The sequence below is a fragment of the Rhincodon typus genome, unplaced genomic scaffold (genome assembly GCF_021869965.1).
Source record: "Rhincodon typus isolate 14 unplaced genomic scaffold, sRhiTyp1.1 hic_rhity00002315, whole genome shotgun sequence".
In the NCBI taxonomy this organism is placed as follows: Eukaryota; Metazoa; Chordata; class Chondrichthyes; order Orectolobiformes; family Rhincodontidae; genus Rhincodon; species Rhincodon typus.
In genome coordinates this window covers 1-25,000 of record NW_025967953.1, presented here as the reverse complement: position 1 = coordinate 25,000, position 25,000 = coordinate 1, and the positions used below count along the sequence as shown (strand labels likewise).

The 25,000-nt window shown below is 40.5% G+C and overlaps 1 protein-coding gene across 1 annotated transcript; it reads right to left on the bottom strand.

Moving 5' to 3' along the window:
* Positions 1-71: 71 nt before the first annotated feature.
* hnrnpul1l (heterogeneous nuclear ribonucleoprotein U-like 1 like) lies at positions 72-21,506 on the bottom strand (the record flags this gene model as incomplete). Its single annotated transcript, XM_048593088.1, has 5 exons — positions 72-262; positions 5,526-5,648; positions 10,042-10,305; positions 10,997-11,109; positions 21,407-21,506. Coding segments are annotated over 5 exons (765 nt in total), but the record flags the coding sequence as incomplete, so codon positions are not given.
* Positions 21,507-25,000: the final 3,494 nt, after the last annotated feature.

Here is a 25,000-nt window from a genome sequence, read left to right as displayed (position 1 = left end):
ATTTACAATTTTTAAACAATATTAAAAGACCTTTAATTTGATGAATAAATGTATCATTAATTTGTTGTTGTAAACAAATAAAATGAAGCTAGCTTATCTAATGTAGTAATAAAGCACGGAAACACAACAGTACCTGGTCAAGTATGTAGTTGCGTTTCTTGCGAGCAGCAATCTGGATGAGGCGATTCAAGCACTGAGTAGCCTGCTGGATTAGGACGTCCCAACGGCCTGCATAATTGCGCTGACGGCGAAGACCCATCACCTGTGAAAATGGCAGAGATGCCAACTGTTAAAAGAACTGGACTCTTTAGATCGGAGTAAGCACTGGTTCCTAATGAGCGCCCAGTAGCTTAGAATTGTTGAGAATAACCCAATTTGTATCAAAATGATTTAAGAACTACAGAGCCAATTAGCTAGGGTTCAATTCTCTTTTTGAAACTCACCAACAGCCCTTGTACTTGGTCCGCTTTACAATCCTGCTTTTTGACAATAGGGAGATGGTAACTATTTCACGTATATTTTATGGTTAGACACATTACATTTTGTACTTGGTGGCTTATTAAGCAAGTAACCTTCTTCGCTGTCCACTACACTTTTTGGGGTCACCTGCAAACTTACTAACCATACCTCCTAAGTTCACATCCAAATCATTTTTATAAATGACAAGAAGCAGTGGACCCAGCACCGATCCTTGTGGCACACTGCTGGTCACAGGCCTCTAGTCTGAAAAGCAACCCTCCATCACCACCCTCGGTCTTCTATCCTCGAGCCAGATCTGTATCCAAATGGTTAGATCTCCTTGTTTTCCATGTGATCTAATCTTGCTTACCAGTCTACCGTAAGGAATCTATTGAACTCTTTACAGTAGTCCATATAGATCAGTCCACTGCTCTGCCCTCATCAATTCTCTGTTACTTCTTCAAAGAACTCAATCAAAGTTAATGAGACACGATTTCCCACGCACAAAGCCATGTTGACTATCCCTAATCAGTCCTTGCCTTTCCAAATACATGTAAATCCTGTCCCTCAGGTTTCCTTCCAACAACTTGCCCACCACCGATGTCAGGCTCACCGGTCTACAGATCCCTGGCTTTTGCTTACCACCATTCTTAAATAGTGGCACCACGCTTGCCAACCTCCAGTCTTCCGGCACCTCACCTGTGGTTATCAATGATACAAATATTTCGGCAAATGGCCCAGCAATCACCTTCCTAGCTCCTCACAGAGTTCTAGGGTACACCTGATCAGATCCTGGGGATTTATTCACCTTTATGCATTTAAGACATCCAGCACCTCCTCCTATTGTAACATGGACATTTTCATTTTTTCCCATGTTCTCTATCTTCCATATCCTTTTCCACAGTAAACACTGACGCAAAATACTTGTTTAGTATCTCCCCCATCTCCTGCAATTCTACACACAGGCGGCCTTGCTGGTCTTTAAGGGGTCCTTTCTCTCCCTAGTTACCCTTTTGTCCTTAGTGTATTTGTAGAATCCCTTTGGAATCTCCTTAACCCTATTTGCCAAAGCCATCTCATGTCCCATTTTTGCCCTCCTGATTTCCCTCTTAAGTATACTCCTACTCCCTTTATACTCTTCTAGGGATTCACTCGATCTTTGATGTCTATACCTGACATATGCTTTCTTCTTATTCTTAACCAACACCTCAATTTCTCTAGTCATCCAGCATTCCCTACACCACCAACCTTGGCCCTTCACCCTAACAGGAACATACCATCTCTGAACTCTTGTTACCTCATTTTTGAAGACTTTCCATTGTCCAGCCATCCCGTCACCCGTGAACATCCACTCCCAATCAACTTTTGAAAGTTCTCCTCTAATACTGTCATAATTGGCCTTCCTCCAATTTAGAACTTTAACTCTTAAATCCGGTCTACCTTTTTCCATCACTATTTTGAAACTAATAGAATTATGGTCACTGGCCCCAAAGTGCTCCCCCATTGACAGCTCAGTCACCTGACCTGCCTTATTTCCCAAGAGTGGGTCAGGTTTTGCACCTTCTCTAGTAGGTATATCTACATACTGAATCAGAAAATTTTCTTGTACACACTTTACAAATTCCTCTCCAACCAAGCCCTTAACACTATGGCAGTCCCAGTCTATGTTTGGAAGTTAAAATCCCCAAACATAACCACCTATTATTCTTACAGATAGAACATAGAACTGTACAGCACAGGAACGTGTCTTTCAGACCATGATGTTGAGCCGAACATGATGCCAAATGAAACTTATCCCTTCTGCCTGCCCTTGGTCCATATCCCTCCGTTCCTTGCATATTCATGTGCTTATCGTAAAGTCCTGTAAAGTCCCTTAAATGCCCTTACTGCAACTGCCTCCACCATCACCCCTGGCAGTGCGTTCCAGACGCCTACCACACTGTGTAAAAAAAACTTGCCCCTCACGTCTCCTTTGAACTTTCCCCCTTTAACCGTAATTGCACGCCCCCTAGTGTTGTACATTTCAACTCTGGAGAAAGAGATTCTGACTGTCAACCCTACCTAAGCATCTCATAACTTTATAGACTTTTATCAAGTCTCCCCTCAGCAACTACCACTCCAGAGAAAACAACGCGAGGTTTTCTATCCTCTCCTTATAGCTCATACCCTCTAATCCAGGTGGCATCCTGGTAAACTTCTTCTGCATGTCTCTAAAGCCTTCACATCCTTCCTGTAATGTGGCAACCAGAATTGAACACAATACTGTAAGTGTGCCCCAACCAAAGTCTTATAAAGCTGCAACACAACATCCCGACTCTTGTACTCAATTCCCCGATCAATAAAGGCAAGCATGCCACACACCTTCTTTACACCCTGTCTACGTGCGTGGCCACTTGCAGGGCGCTGTGGACTTGAACCCCAAGATCCTTCTCTACATCAATGCTGTTTAAAGTACTGCTATTAACTGTATACTTTCCTTAACATTTGATCTCCCAAAATGCAGCAACTCACACTTACCCAGATTAAACTCCATCTGCCATTTCTTCGCCCCTGCCCATACAGGGGGTTCTGTTATAACACTCTAATTGTGTTCCTGCGCAACATCGTGTTATAGAAAATCATGCTATAGAAATAATGGGGTATATGGAAAAAGCGGGGTTGGGGCAGACCACCAAAAAAGCGCTCAAAAATCACTTAAAAGCCTAACACAAAGGATAGCACAGTTTGAATAAATGTTTGATTCTTATGTAATAATGTAATAAAAGTAAATTTAACACCTTATCTTGAAAATATGTCAAGATGACTTTACAGGGGTGGAGCTTTTGAGGTTGCTCTGTTGCTAATGCAGGAGATGAGGGTCACCATTATCATCTTCTTCAGGTGCAGCTGTGGTTGCAGGGTTAGGGTGAAAAAATAGTTAATCCAGAATTGGATAGCTGTGATTCATTGTCTTCTGAATGTTTCTTGGGGATTGGCTTAAAAAAGACATCCAGTTTTTGCTGCATTGCCCTTTTTCTTCTTTCATAGCGTGCCAAGTAAGATCTTATTCCACAAACTGCTACACTATTGCATTCTGCATTGTAATCGTTGTCCTCTAAGAGCTGCAACTGCTTCTCAATTTCCCTCAGGACAGAAGACAAAACAGAAGTAGAAAGCTCTCATGGTGCTGCATCCTGGACTTCATCTTCTTCATCTTCAGCTTCCACTTCCTCCTCAGCGACAAGTTGTTGTAGATCAGCTGTAGAGAGGTCTTCACAGTGGGACTCAAGCAGCTCTTCAATATTCTCACTCTCCACTTCTTCAAAACCTTGCTTTGCAAGATCAACACAATGTTCTTTGATTCTTGGGTGCTCCTCTGATGGATGAAAGGTTTTAAAATCTTGAAAAAAAAAATCTGGGAGAAGCTTCCGCCAAGCTGCATGCAAACAGTTCTTACTGGCATCACACCAGGCCTCCACAATACTGTCAGTTGAATTCTTGATTTTACGCTTTTCCAAAATTGAAGAACACTGTCCTTATCCCACTCGATGGCTGCAATCAGCCTCTTAAATGTGCGCCTCAAATAATAAGCTTTAAAAGCTGCAATTGCACCCTGGTACATGGGCTGAAGGAGAGAGGTTGGAATCGATGGAATTGCATTATTGCCAACACAAGTTCGCATTTTAGAAATAGCATTCCCCTATTTGTGAGTTGCATTATAGCCAATTCGCATTGCCAGAACATGCATTATAGCAGAACCTGCTGTATCTGCAACTGATCTATATCCCACTGTATCTTTTCACAATCTTCTACACTATCAAACAGCAGAGGTCCCAGTACGGATCCCTGCAGACCACCACTAGTCACGGACCTTCAGCCTGAAAACAACCTTCTACTATTTCTGAAGAAGGGTCCCGACCTGAAACATCAGCTTTCCTGCTCCTCTGATGCTGCCTGGCCTGGTGTGTCCCTCCAGCTCCACACTGTGTTATCTTCCACCACTACCCTCTGTCTTCTAGGGACAAGCCAATTCTGAATCCAAGCAACCAAGTCACCGTGGATCCCATACATTTAATCTTCTGGATGAGCCTACCATGAGATACCTTGTCGAAAGCCTTACTAAAATCCCATATAAACAACATCCACTGCTCTACCTAATGTCCCTAATTAGGCCATGCTTTTCCAAATGTGCGTAAATCCTATCTCTGAGAATTCTCTCCAATAGCTTTCCAACCACCAATGCGAGACTCACCGTCTGTCATTTCCTGGACTATTCCTATTTCCCTTCTTGAACAGAGGAACAACATTAGCTACTCGCCAGTCCTCCGGGTCCTCTCCAGTGGCTAGTGAGGATACAAAGATCTTGATTAAGGCCCCAGCAATCTCCTCTTTTGCCTCTCTCATTAACCTGGGGTGGATACCAACGGGTCCTAGGGACTTATCCACTTTAACACTCCACAATTCTGCAACACAGTTATCATTCTCGTGTGTTGTCTGTCTCTAATCCAGTAGAAAGATACAGCGAAAGAAACAATTTTCGCCTTTTAATTTTTAAGAGGAAGCCTCTCTGTCTAAGACTTCACTCCAACAGTAGAGAACTTAAGCTTTCAGCTCCAGCAGCCAGCAAAAACTACCAACTAACTGAAAGCAAAACTAAAGTCTTCTCGGTCTGTGAGAGCCTGACCCCACCCATTCACCCAGGGAGAACTCAAAGCTGCTTACATACTGCCTGTCTGAAGGAAGCTTTTGGTACCACTGCAACAACACCCCTCTGCAAGGGAAACAGGACAGAATATATCGCTTAAAGGTACAGTATTGTCACAACAGTGAAAACAAAATGTCGTCAGTCTATAGAAATATTACTAGGTCAACAAAACCTGCTCGCGGTCACCAGTTTTCACTCTATGTTCATTTGTTTACTCTTTCAATGGCGAACTTGTCATATACTGATCCCATGCTTACCATATTATCGGGGCACTTTACAACTGAGATCAAGTCAAATAAGGAAACAGATGAGCACCTTCAAGCTACTTACAGGTTCAGGTACAAACATAAGAAATCAGTTGTACAGCATGCACTGTACCTACCTTCATCTTGTCCATGATGGCATTTGTTCCAAGGATGTTGTATTTCTTCCAAGGGTGGCGAGCTGCATGCGTAATAGCCCATGTTGTCTTCCCAGCTGCAGGAAGGCCAACCATCATCAGGATCTAAAGAAAATGCCTCATGAGCAAATCTCCTCAAGGAACTGTGTCATCATTTTCTCTAATTCCCTTCCTCCCAACTACAGTATATATATATAGGACAGTCCTCTTTAATAAAATCAATCACCTTGCAACAACTTGTGTTTAGCTTGTAGAATCTTGTATTTCTAGTCGCATCTTTAATTTAGTAAAACATCTCACAGTGCTTCACAGGGTGATATCATATTTTATTTGATAACAAAGCAGAAATCAGAACAGATGATCAAAAGTTTCACCAAAAGATTGGCTTTAAGAGGTCTCAAAGAAATCTGCACAGGTTGGGGTGGGAGTTCTAGAGCATAGGGTCTAGGCAGCTAAAGACAAGGTCACCAACTGTGGAATGATGAATATCCAGGTTGTACAGTAGGTCAGAATCGCATTAAGTTCTAGTGCTCGCTGCTCTGAATTGGCTTCTTTGAGAATCTTATTTTGAAGCAGAAAGTAAGCAATGCTGTCCCAAATCTGTCTGTTCAAGTCACAGTCAATCTGGTGCATTACAGACCTCCCAAAGGCAAATCTCCCTCTGATTCTGAAAACACAGCTGGCCCTTTACTGCCCTCTGCAGGATTATATATCATGGCTACTCATACAGCTCAGTATCCTATTATGATCCTAGATGAGATCATCATATAATGCTATGATTTATTTAGGGACCAGAAACTTTTCGTTTTAAAATATACGAAAGGTGAGATCCAGGGGAGGAGACTAAGGGAATGAAGCCACATGATTCCACAGTGTTGTACAAACAATGCTTTACAAGTTAGAATGGTAATAAAATCTACAATGTGTGTATAATTTATTTCTAGCATCCAGAATTAACATGAAATAACATATTGTAATCAGAAACCCCTAAGCACATCAAACAGCAAATACAATTTGGACATATTCCATGGATTCCTCAGAAATTCACCCTGACATCAATTACACAATCCTTTGAAAGGTTGCTGTGGACCAGTTGAGCCGAATGGCCTGTTTCCACCCTGTAGGATTCTGTTCTGTTCTGTTCTCTGAACTCTAATATTGATCAGTTGTACAAAGAAAATACTCTTAAGGGTTTTCCAACACCCCCACTCTCAGCTGCACTGAAATATCAACGCTCCTAAGGCTTCCTAGCTCCGCAACACATGTGTCTCATAACAGAGTCAGTGACCTCCCTAGTTTCTCAGTTCCCAAGGGCTTGATGACATAGTTAACTGCTCTCAACTTATTTCCATGCAGAACAGATAAAAGTCAGCACTTCAGACAGAGAGCTGCCCCTGTTTCTGTCCAACTAAACTGTGTCTCCAAAACTGCTTTTCAATGACGGCTGAGCTGTTTTCAGTGATCATCCACCACCTTCAACATTCACGCTCTTCACCACTGACAAATTACAAACCTCATTAAGGCAAATCTCCCTCTGATTTTGATAACACAGCTGGCCCTTTACTGCCCTCTGCATGATTACATACTGTGGCTGCTCACACATCTCAAGATCATTTTCAAGATGTACCATATTCGAGATGCACTGCACCAAAGCATCTGCAACAGCACCATCCGAATCTATAATCTCTACCATCTAGAAGGACAAGTGCAAGAGATGCACAAGAACACTACCACCTGCAAGTGCCCCTCCAAGTCACACACGTTCTTGTCTTGCAGCTAGACTGTCATTCCTTCACCATCTTCGAATCAAAATCCTGGAAAACCCTTCTAAACAGTACCGTAGGTGCATCTACATGCTAAAGACATTTTGATATTTTTCTTTGTAAGATGTGGGAATTACTAGCTGGGCCAGCATTTGTTGTCAACCCTACTGGCCCTTGAGAACAGGATGGGGAGCTGCCTTCTTGAGATACTGCAGTCCATGTGGTATAGGAAGATCCACAATGCAGGTACGCACTGCTACTACTGACTGTGGGTAGCGGAGGGAGTGAATGTTCACATTTGGTGTCAAGCTTTACAGAATCCCTACACTGTGGAAACAGGCCCTTTGGCCCAACAAGTCCACACCGACCCTCAAAGCATCCCACCCAGACCCATCCCCCTATAATCCACCTAAGCTACACATCCCTGAACACTATGGGCAATTTAGCATGGCCAATCCTAGACTGCACATCTTTGGACTGTGGGAGGAAGCTGGAGGACCCAGAGGAAACCCACGCAGACATAGGGAGAATGTGCAAACTCCACACAGACAGTCGCCCAAGGGTGGAATCGAACCCGGATCCCTGGCGCTGTGAGGCAGCAGTGCTCAATGTTAACTGAGCCACCGTGCCACCCCTTGAGTGTTGTTGATGCTGCGCTCATCTAGTTAAGTGGAGAGTACTTCATCAGTCTCTTGACTTGTGCCTTGTAATTTTGGACAGGCTTTGAAAAGTCAAGAGGCGAGTTACTTGCTGCAGGATTGCTAGTCTCTGACCTGCTCTTGTAGCCACTTTATTTATATAGCTCGTCCAGTTCAGCTTCTGGTCAATGGTAACCCTCAGGATGTTGATAGTGGGGGATGATAATTAGATTACCTCTTTTTGGAGATGGTCATTGCTTGGCATTTGTATGGCACAAATGTTACTTGCCACTTCTCAGCCCATGTCTGGATATTGTCCAGGTGTTGCTAATTTGGACACTGATTGCTTTGGTATCTAAAGAGTTCGAAATAATGCGGGGCATTGTGCAATCATCAGCAAATATCCCCACTTTTGACCTTATGATGGAAGGAAGGTCATTATCGAAGCACCTGAAGACACCTGGGCCAAAGACACTACCTTCAGGAATTCCTGCACAGATGTCTTGCCCTGAGATTACAGACCTCCAACAATCTCAACCATCCTCCTTTGTGCCAGGTATGACTCCAACCAGTGGAGAATTCTTCCTCGGTTCTCATGGACTCCAATTTTGTTAGGGCTCTTTGATGCCACACTAGTCGTTCAAGAAGATAGCTTACCAGCAACTTGTGCAGGACAACTGAGTTGTGCAATAAATGCTGGCAATAGCCAATGACACTTGAATCCCATCTGTGAATTAAAAAAAATTTCCATCCCTATTCTGGTCCATCTGTCAATGAAACTCCGATCCCTGGCTTTGTCACCTCCTCTAAGATTGCATACATTTAAAAAAACTCTCTTTGTTGATCTTCTATCCTCCACCTTTCCTAAAAATCTGCGCATGGATACACTTATCCATGTGCTATATCTTCTTCCTCATACACCTCACTCACCCACCCAGCCTGAAATGGCTTTGAACCCCAGTGACTCAGTCAAAATCATCATCCTGTGGTTAAATTAGCAGCCTCTCACAATCTGTTCCAGTATTACAGACCTCACGAGTTAGCGGTTCCTCTTATGCATTTTATCCCTTCTGTCTGAACAATGGCCAACTTCAGCCAATGTAGCCACACTGCTCCCCATCTATTCTGTGATAGGGAGAACTAAATGAGTTTGAAACTAAATGAGTGACCCCAGGCTCTCATTTGGAAAAGCCACAAAGGGTTATTCATTATTCCTCAAATCAGCAATTGTAGCTGATTGCCTTCCTGTCCTTCTTTTACCCTACCCATTGCACTAAGTCCATGCACCCATCAACATCCCAAAAATTTCAAGAAAATATACTGTACTCACCTATTTAATAAATCAAACCTCTTTCAAATATAACATTGATAAACAAAGAATTGTTTTGCAGTTTTATTCCAAGCTTGAATTGCAAAAGCTGGGGCTTCCCAAAGTGGGAGTCAGAACCCCAACTGGAGTTATGAGCTGGCTTTGGATTCTGAGGCAGCAAATGGCTGCCATGAGCTCTGACCAAGTTACAAAGGTTGTGCTCCCATTCTAACAGGTTTCTGCTCTCGGGGCTCTCCTACTTCGCCTAGCGTTGAGGAGAGGCAATGTGAACATTTCTAAGCCTCAAGAGGAAAAGGCTGGGAAGCACCAATTGAAGTAATAGGCATAGACTGCAGGAGTGGAATTACAAAGAACAAGGTATTTTGTCACAGCTGTCCCCAGCCTTTCACATTGCGTTTTTCACAAAAGGACCAGGACAATACAGGACTTGTGACGAACACATCAAATTCCTAAATCTCAACAACCCACCTTTTGGACACTTTGCAAGGTTTGCCATCGCAGAACTATGATCTTTGACAGGTTCAAGAAAAGATCTCTATCCCAAAACCAAGCTTTGGAAAATTCTATATTCAAAAGTATTTTGAATTGACTTATTTCATTAAAGTCAAATAAATTCAGAGACCACGGGGAAAATTAATAGTAAACCATGTAGAAAATTCATCCTAAAAAATTAACAGCAGTGTGGTACATGGAAAAGATTTTCCTGAGATAGACAGTCCTGATTTTATAATCACATTAATTGCTTCAACTAAAATCTACACACCCACCTCACACTCTGACTTGGTCTTTGGTCCTGCTGTACCTGGTATACGCTCATCTACAGGTACATGTTGAATGTATGTGAAGCCATCAGGAAGTCTGTACCATGGTTCCTTCTGCCCAAAGTTGAACTCAATGGCACAGTTCTTTGACAGCACATGTGGAAACAAGGGTCGCCCACCAAGCGCCATTTTCTTGACCCTGAATGCCACACCAAGCCACCTTCCATTCTTTGTAAAGGACATCTCCACATCTTCCCCAGCTTCAAAATTCTACAGGTACGATGGATAAGAAAAAAATGAAAGATTTAGCAATGAAATATTTGGCCAAGGGGTTCAAACATGAGAGGCAGAGCAAATTTTCCACCTATCAATCTCCTGTATCTTTTCCAACAAAGTTGGTATATGTTGATATAATTCCCAGTTTCACTCCTGATTGTCTAACCTACACCCAAGAGATTTCAGCATAACAGAAATCCAGCCAGTAACAAATTACTTTTAAGCTGTGGCAAGTATAGACTTCTGTTTCATGTGGATAACCAATGGTTACAACAACAGCAACCACAGCCTCTCTGCAGGAGAACAAAACAAAGACTGCAGTTAAAACATTAAAGTAGAATTTGTTGTTTGCACATTGCATATCATGTTCATTTCTTTTCATGGCACTGCTCTACAGGAGATAACAAGTTGAGACCAAGTATGACTGTTAAATCCCATTCTACCTGTCCTACCAGTCTGAAAACTAAATCAAAACCATGCATCAAATCGAAGCTCCGACAGAACATTTCCAATCAAGAGCCTGATCAGTTCGAAGATCAACATTCTAGAGAATCTCGAAATATAAATTTACAATGCCCAATAAAATGTTTCAAATTTACATTAGGATGTATAAAACACAAAAAAACGCATCTGGTCTAGAATGGAAAAGGACTATCATAATTCAGAGTAAATTTGTATTACTTACAATTAGACATCCCAACACATCATTTTCAGAAAATCGCTCTCCATAGTCCTGAAACTTGCAGCTTGTTGACTTCTTTGCAGTCCCTCCATACCCAAATGAGAATTCTTCCTCACCTAAAACAGACAGTTCATTTGTCATCTGACCCGTTATTTCAATACACAGTGAAATCTCACTTGGCTGCATGTATATTGTGTGTTACTCTCGAAGTCAAATATCTTTATCAAGGAATTTATCTAGTCAATTAAATTCTGACACTATGACTTACTAATTTCAGACTGCAGTTTTGTATGTGTTCTGAGGCACCTAATAAGTGCTGTGGTACAACAGTCCTTGAGCAAGCACAACTATTTTACTGTTACAATAACTTCCTTCTAAGTAGTTATATCAGCCATGAAATTATTACAGCATCTGTATCAGTTATCTGCATTAGAAAATAGCAATTGATATAATTTACAGTGTGGTTTCATATGGTTTATTGTAAATATACTGATCCAGGCTCATGGAGAAATAAACATTCAAATATCATCAACCTCTGTGTTATGGAAGACAAATTGGGAATATATATATATATTCTAGTGGTCAAACAGGAATAAAAATACTCTAACAATTCATCTATTGTTATATCTCAGTCTCAGTCACAACATTTCTCTTACATAGTAGAAGTATTAGAAGTTACAAATCTAATTTTTGATAGACAGAATGTCAAAGATGATGACCCACAATCATGAGGAAGGCTCATTCTAAAAGGACAAGACAAGATTTTATTGAACTGCGGCAATTTGTGTGGTAGATTGTTAATGTTCCTCAATTAGAAAGGACAAGAAATTTGAGTCAGAAAACACAATCTAACACAGCAAACAAAATAATTCAGGCAACCATCTGGAGGTAGACTGAAAAGAACCCAATCTTTTAATCAAATTAATAGAATAGATTTGTTTTCATCTTCAGCATATAGTTTTAGAATATGTTAACAATTAAATTATACTCTCTACCCAGGATTTATAATGAGGTAACCTCAAATGTACAGAATAATCAGTTCAATTATCAACAATGTGTAAACTGTGCAAAATACACACGTTTGTTTAATTTATACTGTTTTTATTCGCAGGGCACATCCTTCAAATCTACTAAGTCATTACCATGATACAGCCTCCAGTCCAAACAAGAGTTTTTTGACCTGGCTCACAATACTTCCAATTCAGTACTTTCATGGAAAGATCCTAATCATCAAATTCACATTCAAACCAAGTTTAGGAAGCAAGGTCCTCCCAACTCTTCCTAAAGCAAAACTCATTCTCAGCAAAACCATCGAACACGCAAATTCCAAAAAGAAAAAAATCAACAATTCCAAATTCCCCTGAGATATCATCAGTGTGAATTTCCTGGAAGAATGGAGACACGGAATCTAGAAAGGTCAAGTGAACCGAGTCTGAAGAAGTTAACAGAATAGAAGAATTAAAAAAAGTGGTCCACCAATAAGACTATTGGGAGTGAAGTTAAAAAATACAAAAGTCTAAGAATGCTGGAATAGACTGACATCATAGTCTGATGTACATCATAGCCCTTAGACCATAACTGCAGAAAACACCACTCGTCTGCAAGATGGGAACTACAATGATTGTAATGAGGTCAGCCAGGCAGACCTCACAGAATATGGGTTCCCTGATTGGGGCTGTTAATCTGGGCTAATAAGGGACCCTGGCTGACAGATATAAACAAGTGTCAGGAGTACTGCTCACTCTGAGGGAGCTGGATCAGTGTCAAGGACTCTCCATATGTAAATAAAGCGTGACTTGGTGACTGGATACCAGCCTCCGTGGAGTTATTTCAGGAAACAGTTTATCCACACTAGCACAGAAGATAGTGAGAATCTCCATGCTCTCTCATGGTCAGACATTATGGAGAGCAAAAAGACACAACAAAGAATATTACAGATGCTGAAAAACTGGATCAAAATTACTGGATACACTGATTAGATCAGGGAGCTTCAGAACAGATAACACAAAGTCAGTCAGTTTTTTTTTGGTCCTGTACTCAATAGATGTTGCCTGGCTTGCTGAATATTTGTAAATGATTTCTGTTTCTCTTACAAGACACATGTATTTGCATTAGGTGACAATCACTCAGAAAGGGTGACATTAATCCAGACATAGACAGCAAATATAAAGCAATTTTTTCTTATCTACTAAAGTGAGTTTCGCCAAGTTATTGAACACAATTTAGATATGAGTTAACATTAAATAGATTAGCCCACTCAATGGTAAGCATGGTTCCAGGACACTATGATGCAAAGTCCAACAACATCACTCACTCCAGATGTTTAACATAGAGTTAATCCAGTGCATCAACTTCCCAACAAAAAGGTCTTATGGTCTTAAGTTAACTCCTTGTTATGAAGATGCTTCATAGTTAACAATTTTGTACACTTGAGTCTTAAGGATTTTGGAGGTACCTAGATTTATTTTTTAATCAGAGCATTAATGAAAATTACATAGTTCCAGGTAATTGCAAGTCTCTTGTTTACTTGAATTCACTTCAGGGACTGTTCTACAACTTGGTATAGCAGTTTTCTTTGAATAATGTTCCCAGACTTGGAGCTTACGTTTGGATTTTTCAGCTGAAGAATGCCTCTTACAGAAAAGCCGCTCAGCTAGAGTCTCCTGTTTCTGAAACACCTCTGCTCTGAGATCTGGATGAAACACAATTATTCTCCTGGAAGGGTGACTGAAAGAACTGTTCAATATTGCCTGCCAAGACCCAAGAACATGAGAGCTACAGAATTCAGAACATACTGTGCCTTTTTTACTGCTTGCCTTCAAGAATAACCACCAATGAAATATGTTTTTAAACTTATGTTGTGATTCATTGAGCAGCAGCGAGACAAGAGAAAGACAGAGTATACCCATCATAGTCAAAACAATCTATAAAACTCCTCTGACTTCTATTCCGTACAAATCAGGAATGGGTAAAGGAACTCAGGCACATTTCTTGGAATGTTTGTAGCTCCCAGAATTATTATTTTTTTTTTAAACAGCACAATATCTCCTGTTGAACTACAAAGGAAGCACTAATAGGACCCCATCTCCACTCACTTTCTCAGTTTGGGCAGGTGCACCACGTGCCCTCTCTGTCCGTCTGCCCACTAATCTGCCCATTCTTGTCTGCCTCGCCTCGCAGTTGCCAACATGACATTAATGTGAGCAAGAGTATTGCTGACATCATCCAGGACGAGCAGTGCTTCCTACAGAAGTACCACCCATCTCTGGCAAACAGCAACAGAACTTAACATTTATCCAAGACATCAACTGGTGAGGAGGCAGTGACTCAGCACGTTCTGTGTAACTTCCCAGGCCATCCTTGTACCCTGCTTCAGCAGCTCCTCTCCCAGCACTTGGGGTCTTTTACACCCCCACCCCACTCTCCCGCAGAAAAGATTTGCAGGGATGTTACCGAGACTGAGGGTTTGAGTTATAAAGAGAGGCTGGATAGGCTAGGACTTTTTCCCTGGAGGGTAGGAGACTTAGGATGACCTTATAGAGATTTATAAAGTCACAAGGGGCGTAGGTAAGGTGAATAGCCAAGATCTTTTCCCCAGGTTAGGGGAGCTCAATACTAAAAGGCATAGGTTTAAGGTGAGGGGGGAAAAATTTAAAAGGGAGCAGAAGGGCAACTTTTTCCACATAGAGGGTAGTGCATATGGAACGAGCTGACAGAACAAGTGGGAGAGGCAGGTACAGTTACAACATTTAAAAGACATTTGCACAGGTACATGGATAGGAAAGGTTTATAGGGATATGGACCAAATGCAGGCAAATGGGACTAGTTCAGTTTGGGAAACCTGGTCGGCACTGGCAAGTTGGACTGAAGGGTCTGCTTCTGTGCTGTATGACTCTATGATCGTTCATGACCAAGTGGATCATGTATCAGTAGGATAACATTTAGGTGACTGTGAGCATTATATCTGAAGGTTTAGGCTAGCAACTGAAAAGGTTAAGGAACAATCCAGCTAAAAATAATTAACTTGGTGAAAGCCAACTTTGGTGACATAAGAAATAAACAAAATGCTGGAGAAACTCAGTAGGTCTGGCAGCATCTGTGGAGAGAGAAACAGAATTAACATTCTGAGTCCAATGAATCATCTTCAGACCAGGAAGTAGAGTCAATGGACACAAAACACCAAGTTGATTTTGCTACTAAGTTTCTCAAGCATTTTCTATTTTATTTCAAAACTGCAGCATCCGCAACATTTTGCTTTCATTCAATAGAGCAAGATTGAATCTGGACAAAGTACATTGAAATTAAAGGATGGCAAGCAAAACTGAACAATGGGCTGCCTTTAAAGAGGAGATAATTTGGTCACAGCCAAGGTATATTCCTATGAAGGGAAAGGTAGAGCAAATAAATCCTGAGCTCCTAGAATGAAATGAGTGAATCTAGACGAGATAAAATAAAATAATTCAGTAAATATAATCAAAACATTGCACAGATGGGTAGGTCAGGGCCTCTTAGCAAAAAGCAAAAACAAACCCATTATGTTGAAATGATGTACATCCTTAAATGCCTTACCTTCAATAATATAGTCTTTAAAAGTAAATACAATTTAAACATAAATAGATACAATAGTCATAAACTAAATGTTAAAATTAAATTCATCTCATGAAGTTTCAATTGAACAGGCTCCATCCAGTGGTAATAATTAGTCAGTGCAGGTCTGGACACTGGAGAGTTTTATAGCTAAGAACATCAAGCATGAAAAGGCACTGAGGGCAGATGCAGAACTGGAGGAAGGCCAGGTGTACTGAGCTTGGAGCGGAATGGTGGAGAAAGGTCATAAAATCAGACAGATCACACAGGAAATCTGTAGGAAATATTTAAACTGAAACTCTAAAAGTCTAATAATATAGTAACAACATGTTCGTTTATGATATTAAAATGAAATGCTGTTAAGTGAATCAACATTAAATGGGGGCTTATTGTACTGAGGGAAGTGAGAATGGAAACTGCAGAAGCAATGGCCATAATTTTCCAGTCATCACTCGACTCAAGGGTTGTATCAGAAGACTGGAGAACTACAAATGTCACACCATTGTTCAAAAAATGGGTGTAAAGATAAGCCTAGCAACTATAGCCCAGTTAGTTTAATGCTGATGATAGGGAAGCTTTTAGAAATGATAACACAGTCAAAATTGATACTTACTTAGGTAAATGTGGGTGCAGTAGGGGTTAGTAAATGTTTTTAGAACTAGGTTTATAGTGCAATTCCCAGGGGTTGGGGGTTAGGACCCACGCTCTTGCTTAGTGGACAGGGCACAATTTCAAGATTCAAGGGTGAAATGGAACTCTTAAGCATGGTGAAATGTGAGGATAGTATAGAAGTTCAAAAGGGCAGGTTGGTGAAACAAGTAGATGTGTGGCAGATGAAATTCGACGCAGAGAAATGTGAAGTGATTCAATTCGGTAGGAACAATTCAGAGATAATATTAAATTAAGGGAACAATTCTAAAGAGAGTATAGGAGCAGTAAATCATTGAAGATGATAGGACAAGTTCGGGGAACAGTTTTTAAAGCATATAACATCCTAGATTTTAATAATAGGCGCTTAGAGTACAACAGTCAGAATCATACAGCATGGAAACAAACCTTTCGGGCCAACTAGTCCACACCGACCATGTTCCCAAACTAAACTCATTCCATTTGCCTGTGTTTGGCCTATATCCCTCCAAATCTTTCCTATTCATGTATTTATCCAAATGGTCTTTTAAATGTTTTAACTGTACCTGCATCCACCACTTTCTCTGGCAGTTCACTCCACACACGAACCACTCTCCGTGTAAACACGTCACCCCTCACGTCCTTTTTAAAATTTTACCCTCTCACCTTAAAAATATGCCCCCCTAGTATTGAACCCCACCCCCACAACCTTAGGGAAAAGATCCTTGCTATTCTTATTAAGGAAGATGCGATAACCTCATGTAGAACATTGGTTCGACTTCAACTGGAATGCTACATCTAGTCCTCAGCACCACATTTAAGGAACAATGTGAAAGAATCAGAGAGCGCAGAAAGAATTCACTCAGAACTTCAGACAGACAGGTTAGAGAAATTGGAAGGTTATTCCTTTGAGAGCAGATTGAGGAGATTTGATAGGTTTATTCAAAACTATGAGGGATCTGGAGATGGTACAGGTAAAAATTGTTCCTTTTGGTGGAAGAATTGATAATAAGAGGGCAAAGATCTAAAGGTAATAGGCAAAGAAGCAATGGAGATGTGAAGCCATAGTCATAGCTATACATCACAGAAACAGACCCTTCAGTCCAACTTGTCCATGCCAACCAGATATCCTAAACTAATCTAGTCCCATTTGCCAGCACTTGGCCCATATCTCTCTATACCCTTCCTATTTACGTACCCATCCAGATGCCTTTTAAATGTCGTACCCACCTCCATCACTTCCTCTGGCAGCTCATTCCATGTATGCACCACCCTCTGCATTAAAAGGTTGTCCCTGAGATCCCTTTTAAATCTTTCCTCTCTCACCTTAAAGCTAAGTCCTCTCATTTTGGACTCCCCCTACCCTGGGAAAAAGACCTTGGCTAATAACTCAATCCATGCTCCTCAGGGTTTTATAAACTTCTATAAGGTCACCTCTCAGCTACCAACACTCCAGGGAAAAAGCCCCAGCCCATCAGCATCTCCCTGTGGCTCATACCCTCCAATCCCAGAAACATCCTTGTAAATCTGTTCTGAACCCTTTCAAATTTCTATTTCACACAGCAAGTGGTTAGGATCTTGAATGTACTACCAGAAATATGTGGTGGAAGGATGCTCAATTGAGGCATTCAAGAGGGAATTAAATGAGTATCTGGAAAGGAAGAATCTGCAGAAAAACAAAAAGGTAGGAGAATTGTAGTAAGTTGCTCCTTTGGAGACATAATGGGCTGAGTGACCTCTGACGGTGCTATAACAATTCCGTGAAACTTTAATTAAGTGGGTGGTGCCCTAAAAAGTGAGACTGTCATGAGTTAGAAATGGAGGTGCCTAGAAGCCTCAAATAATGTCCCTACTTCTGAGCCAGGAGGCCTGGGTTCAAATCCCACATGCTCCAGAGGGGTGTAAGAACATCTCTGAACATACTGATTTTGAAAACATCCCCACAATTTAGAAGCTGACTTTTGGATTCTTGTGGCACAGTGGTAGTGCCACTGCCTCTGAGCCAAAAGACCCAGTTTCAAGTCCCATTTGCCCTTGATATGGGTCATAACATGTCTGAACAGATTGATGAAAAACATCTACTTAAAAGCTGAGTTTTGGGCCCTTACGGTGCAGAGATAGAGTTTACTGCTGGACAAGTAGGTCTGGGTTCAAATCCCACCTGACCCAGAGATGTATCATAGCATGGTGCTGTACTGTTCTATGTCCTATGTAGCTCCAGCTCAGTGGGGTGTTGGTTTCTAATATGGGAAAGGTGAAAACTTTTATTTGCAAATCACTGAAAGTCTTTTGTTGCTTGATTTGACATATGGATATTAATGTATGAAAAACACGCAAGGTGCCAACTAACATTTCCATTACAAGTCCTGGTACAGAAGAGTGAACGTGATCTAAGTTCTTCAGTGGAACAAATAATAATGATGCTTGAAATGCATTACTGGCAAGATCCATCTACAGAAAAGGCATGAGCAGGAAAATATAATGTGTTCAATAAGATATCAATTTACTGAATCAGTATTAGATAAATACATCTAATAAATCAATCAAGCTCTTTTTCATCCAGTCAAATGTAAGTCAGTATTTCTATTGCTTTTCATAGCACATATGGTGCTGCCAGTTCACTTAAATCAAATTTCTATAAATATCTTAGCAAAATGCTACAAATGAACAAACTAAATTTTAAGTGACACTCTGGGAATTACTGAGGCGGACTTTCTAGCATTTATAAATTTTTAAATCGATTGCCATGACTGTGAACGGAAAACATTACAGGTAGTTCTCCTATAACGCAATAGTTGCGTTCTTGTGTGACCTTGCTCTATAAAAAACGCGCCATTGAAAATCACCATAGAAAATCACATTATAGGGAAATCGCTGTGGAAAATCGCTATACCTGTACAGCAGAAAGTTTGCGTTATCCAAACAGCATCCACTATTCATCCATTGCATTACAGCCAATTCACATTTACAAAACATACGTTATAACAGAACTACCTGTATCAGTAATGATCAGAAGAATTGTGCAACCTTGAAGGCAGTAGGCACCTAGCATTCCCACATATTCACTTCGAACCGAAAGCCAAAGGTGAGTGGGTCAACTATACACAAATATTGTTCTGCTTAACTGCTTCACAAGCATGAGTTCTGAAGCAAGACGGGTTAAACAAGACTAATACAGTTATCAACAAGTCACAAAATACAGCACAAATTGGCAATCCTGCCTTTCAGTTCTTAAATAAATCAGTTTATCAACACAGTCCCCATAATGCTCCTGACAAAAAGGTGACTTATCTAGTCATCATAGTGCAATCACCAACTTCACCAGGCAATCACTGCAGCCACAAGAATTCACAGCACACTTTCAAGAAGTTGTATTTAATGTTTAGATAACTATGACCCAAGTGAATGGAAAGCTGGAAAGGAAGGAGCAGTGCAAGAGGGCAGAACTCACATAAGCGCTTGGGGCACAATCTCACAGGGCTACGAATACCTAACGTATGGGCAGATTCATGTCCTGTGTATAAACCCGGGCAGCAGGTCCAGCCTGATTGGTCAAGTAACTCAAATGTGAACTCTTTCAGCAGCTGCCAACAGTGATGCTACTGAAGAATTCAGTAAAAATGCTCACTGCATTAGAAAGTTTTACACAGCTGAGGCCTCAAATGGTGAGCAGATTGAAGTACAGAACAGTACTTCTTCGACTGGCATATTACATTTTATTTAAGAAAGACACTTAAGTCCTTGGAACACAATCTCACAACAAAGAAGTTCTATCTCTGTCGCTCAATCCCAGTCTTCTCATTAGGTTCCAAAAATCACTTTTCTTCAGCTTTACAAAATGAAAACTGTGCCAAACTAGCAACACACCAATCTCATTGGGAAGTTTAAGCAACTAAAATAAACATGGATTCCATCTTTGATTCAGAGGGTTTGTTAAAAGCTTTTGAATAAAAAACAATTGAGAAAAGATTCAAGAAAAACAACATTCAAGAGATTACAAAGGATATTTTTCCCCCACTGCAATAAGTGATCTTCTCCAAAATAGTTACTCCTGCCTCCTCAAAGAAAGTCTTTCTTCCAAAAAATTAACATGATTCCAACCGACTCCAACTCAAAGAAGTCAGGCCAAGTTCTTGAAACTTTGTTTTTAAAAAATGACAGATATTGGCATATTTTAATATCGCTGAGCATGGGTAACCATTTGCAAGCTGAAAATTTGTTGCCTCAAATATAATTACAAAAAAATTCTTTGTAGAAAGTTTTTTTGAACAACCATGAATGCAAATCATGGTCCAAACTGTAAACTACTACACATTTACAGTTCAAATCAGTTTCAGTTCCTTTCTGTAAGACTCAATGAAACTGTATAACTAGCCAATACAAAACTCTTGACAAACCACATTATCTAATCATACCATCCATAAATGTTGAAAGGTACACATTACAATGGTAGCTAGGATCCAAATCCAACATTAGAGCTAGGCCGTCCGGCCCTTCGAGCCTGCTCTGCCATTCAATAAGATCATGGCTGATCTTTTCGTGGACTCAGATCCACTTACCCGCGTTCTCATCGTATCCCTTAATTCCTTTATTGTTCAAAAAAATATCTACCTTATCTTTAAAAACATTTACTGAAGCAGCGTCAACTACTCCACTGGGCAAGGAATTCCACAGATTAACAACCCGCTGGGTGAAGAAGTTCCTTCTCGATTCAGTCCTAAATCTGCTCCCTCTAATCTTGAGCCTATGCTCTCTTGTCCTAGTTTCACCTGCCAGTGGAAACATCCTCTCTACTTCTACCTTATCTGTTCCCTTCATAATTTTATATGTTTCTATAAGATCCCCCCTCAATCTTCTGAATTCCAATGAATATAATCCCAATCTACTCAGTCTCTCCTCATAAGCCAACCCCCTCAACTTCGGAATAGTGTGGAGCTGAAGGAACACAGCAGGTCAGACAGCATCAGGGAAGCAGGAAAGTTAACCTTTCGGGTTGGGACCCTTCATTAGTCCTGAAGAAGGGTCCCGACTCAAAACATCAACTTTCCTGCTCCTCTGATGCTGCCTGACATGCTGTGTTCCTCCAGCTCCACACTGTATTGACACTGACTCCTGCATCTGCAGTTCTTGTTATCTCCAAATTCAACATAATACATTAGTGTAAACATATCTCAAAAAAGTGGAGACAAATTTTCTTACCTAGTTGAGTACTGCATGAGTCAAGTGACCAACCAACACGGACCACGTGAGGATCAGGCTCAGTTGGTGGAAGATGCTTAACTGAAATCTCTTCATTAATCTACAAAAGAAAAACATTTTTTATTTTGTTTTGAAAACAATGCTACCATTAACATCTTAAAGTGCATTAAATACCAAGTCCTACTTCAAGTCCAAGGAAGAAAAATGCAGCTGTGAAGAATTGGACTCTTAGAAGGGCCTAAATTCAGCACTGACAAGTGCTAAGACATTTGCCTCTATAACTGAAGGTCAGGTACACAAATGTGGTGGTCAAAGGATGCTAAATACTTTTACAAATCTGTTTTAGCTATAAATTTCCCAGCAAAAAGATGGATTTTTCAGTCACCGATCACTGCATGAATATATACAGAGTTCGGATGGGAGTATGGGTCCACAGTTTTGTAGAGCAATTGGCAACTATCACAGCCAGGAATGTATAATTAATGCATGAGAATGAACAAGGTGTATCAAACTGCAGGGACATCATAGTCGACCACTGTCATATCAGCAATACAGGCACCTTCAGCCAGAGTCACTAATAGTTAAGTGGAAATGAGTACCCTAATCAAAATTTCAAACATTAGAGTTACTTAGGTCAAATGTGAATATCTCAGCCAAAATCAGCTCAGCGGAGAATAGTGACTGAACTTAGGTCTTTGTGGTCTGAGCAGCTCGACTACTCATCAACCCATGTCACAGATAGGAGGAAGTCATGGATTACATTTTCACAGCTCAGTCATTGACATTGTCTGGCACTATCTCCTTATGCACCATAAGTATCATTCTGAGAGAAAGACCCAAATGGTTCACAAAATTAGTTCAATTATAGTTAAACCATAAAATATTAGATCACCCAACCACAATCCACACTCAAGAGAATACAAACAAAGTTTATTCAAAATGACTGTATAATTTTAATCACTAAGTCATGGTAGAATGAATTCTGATGAATGGGAAATAACCCCTCAGAGGACAACTGAAACAATTCTTCCTCACAGAGTTATTACAATGCAAGAGGCCATTCAGCCCATTGTGCCTGCACTGGCTCTCTCAGCACTTATATTTAGTACTCTTGCCTTTGCCTTTTTCTATGCATTGTTTCCATCTAAATAATCACCTGATTCTCTTTTCCATGCCTCAATTGAACCGCCCTTCCCCATACTTCTAGCTACTTTGAAGTAAATATTTAAAATGATGGATAGGGTACTGATCAAATGGGCTACCTTTCCCTGAATGACACTGAGTTTCATCGGTGTTGTTAGAACGGTACTCGTATAAAGGATAGCAGAATACTCCAGTGTACTCTCTTACACCTGGTAGGTAGTGGAAAGCCTTCGGGATTTGAGGGTTATGGGCGTGGTTTGTACATCACATAAGCACCACATACTGGCTCAGTGTCTGACCTGTTCCTGTAGCTACAAAATTTATGTGGGCATTTCTGTTAGGTATCTCGTCAATTGTAGCCCTTGGGGAATTGATGTTAGGTATTAAGCAATGCCAATGCCACTGAATGTCATAGGGAAAACAAGAAACTCTCATTGGAGAAAGTAGTTGCCTAGCATAAATATCACTTGCCACTTATCAGCCCAAGCCTGAATGCTGTTAATGGCTTGGTGCATGCAGCACTGTCTGCTTCATTATCTGACAAGCTGCAAATGGAAATCATTAAACATCCCCCATCTCTCACCCTGTGGACACAAAGTCATTGGCGTAGCTACTGAAGACATGTAGCAGAGTGGGCTACACTATTATGACATTTCAACTTTGCACACTTAATCCATTAAATCTCCCAAACAGCGTGATAATATGCAGAGCAGAGAATAAGACACTTACTTTCTTGTGGCCATCTCTTTCAACTATCAGGAAAGAGTAATTAAGTGTAACAGAGTGGGCTTTGGTCAATGCCCTGATAAACCAGTATAGACATATCCTGGAGCAAAGATGATTGGACTTCACAACAATCTTTGCTCTGTCATTAGTATGACCTCCAGTCAATTTCTTCAACTTCTGAATGGCTCCTCAACGCCACACTTCGTCAAATGCGATCACTCTGAGGAACACCTCTACTCAGTCCAGCAGGACCCCGACCTTCCTGGCTCTTGCCATGTTAATTCACAATCCTGCTCTGTTACTTAAATTTCTGTCTTATATCTGCTGTATTGTTCTAATGAAGCTCAATGCAAGCTGGAGGAACACCATCTAATTTTGCATTTCAACAACTTCAGACCATGAGTTCTATCCTCCATTTTTTGGTCTTGCTTTCAGTTTACTTTTCATATTTTTGTTTTCAGTACAGCTGACCTATATTCTGCTACTAACATCTATTCTAGTTTTCTCTTCTCACCATTACCATTTCCTTTAGTTTTGTGACACCACGGTCTCTAATCTCACCCCATAACCTTAACCTGACTTTCCCTCTAGTTCCATTTGCTCCTCCTCACTTTTTCGTACAATATAAAGCCCTTTCACCTCTCAATTCAAAACACACTCGGTTTCTCCTTCCTCAGATACTTCCAGACCTGCTGAGTTTCTACAGACTTTGTTTTTATTTCAACATCAAGATTGGTGAGATCAGTGCATCTCAACAGCACCATTGATGAATCTAATTTTGAGTCTCCAAATTCCAATGCATTAATGATTGACAACCAGGCATTCAACTACCGAGGCCTCAATCTCTGGAATATCCTTCCTAAATCTGTGCCCACTTCTCCTCCTTTTAAGATGCTCCTGAAATAGATAACTCTTTGACTGAGTGTTTTGCGCCCTGTCCTAATATCTCTATGGCCCATCACATTTTTTATCTGATAAAGCTTCAGTGAAAAACACAATGGGACATTTTAAATATACTTCCCAAATATAACTAACTTGTACATCTGAAGTTCAAGCCAGTCAAGTTAACAGACAGCAGTAAGTTAGCATCAGAAAAAGAGAGGTTGCAACAAAGCATTTGCAAGTAGACTGGATTATTGAAATTATCTGGCGATAGGAGAGGATACTTAATACTGAAAAGTAATGCTTATTTTGCAAAATGGAGATGCAGCTCAGTGCAAAATAAATGGAATAAAATTTAATAGAAAGACTCAAAAGGATGTTAAGAGTTGTCGCATTGTCACTGTCAATGTCTGAACAATTCAGTAAAGTGAAAAGACCAATAAAAACAGAGATGATAAAACAATGACATTAAAGGTATGCTGAATATTGTACAATGTTAGAGTCAGAGATACGTGATTAAGCAGGATCAGTGTTTGAAGCTTAGAGATTTTTTTCAAAAGTGGGAGTACTGATTTTTTCTATTAAATATCAAAAACAGTTTAAAAAATATTATTCCAGAACATTACTTTAAAAAGATGAGTTAGATTGATTTAAAATCAAATGCATCAGGTGCAATCTTTAGACAAAGAGCAACATTCTACAGGCAATATCCACATTTACAAAGAGTTGAAGTGTTGTTGGGTAATAGGCCAAGAGAGTTAAGGCATAAGAGGAGCAACCTATAGTTGGCAATACTCGTTTCATACTGGACTTTTCTGCTGCACTTCCTTTTTCAACCCTCAC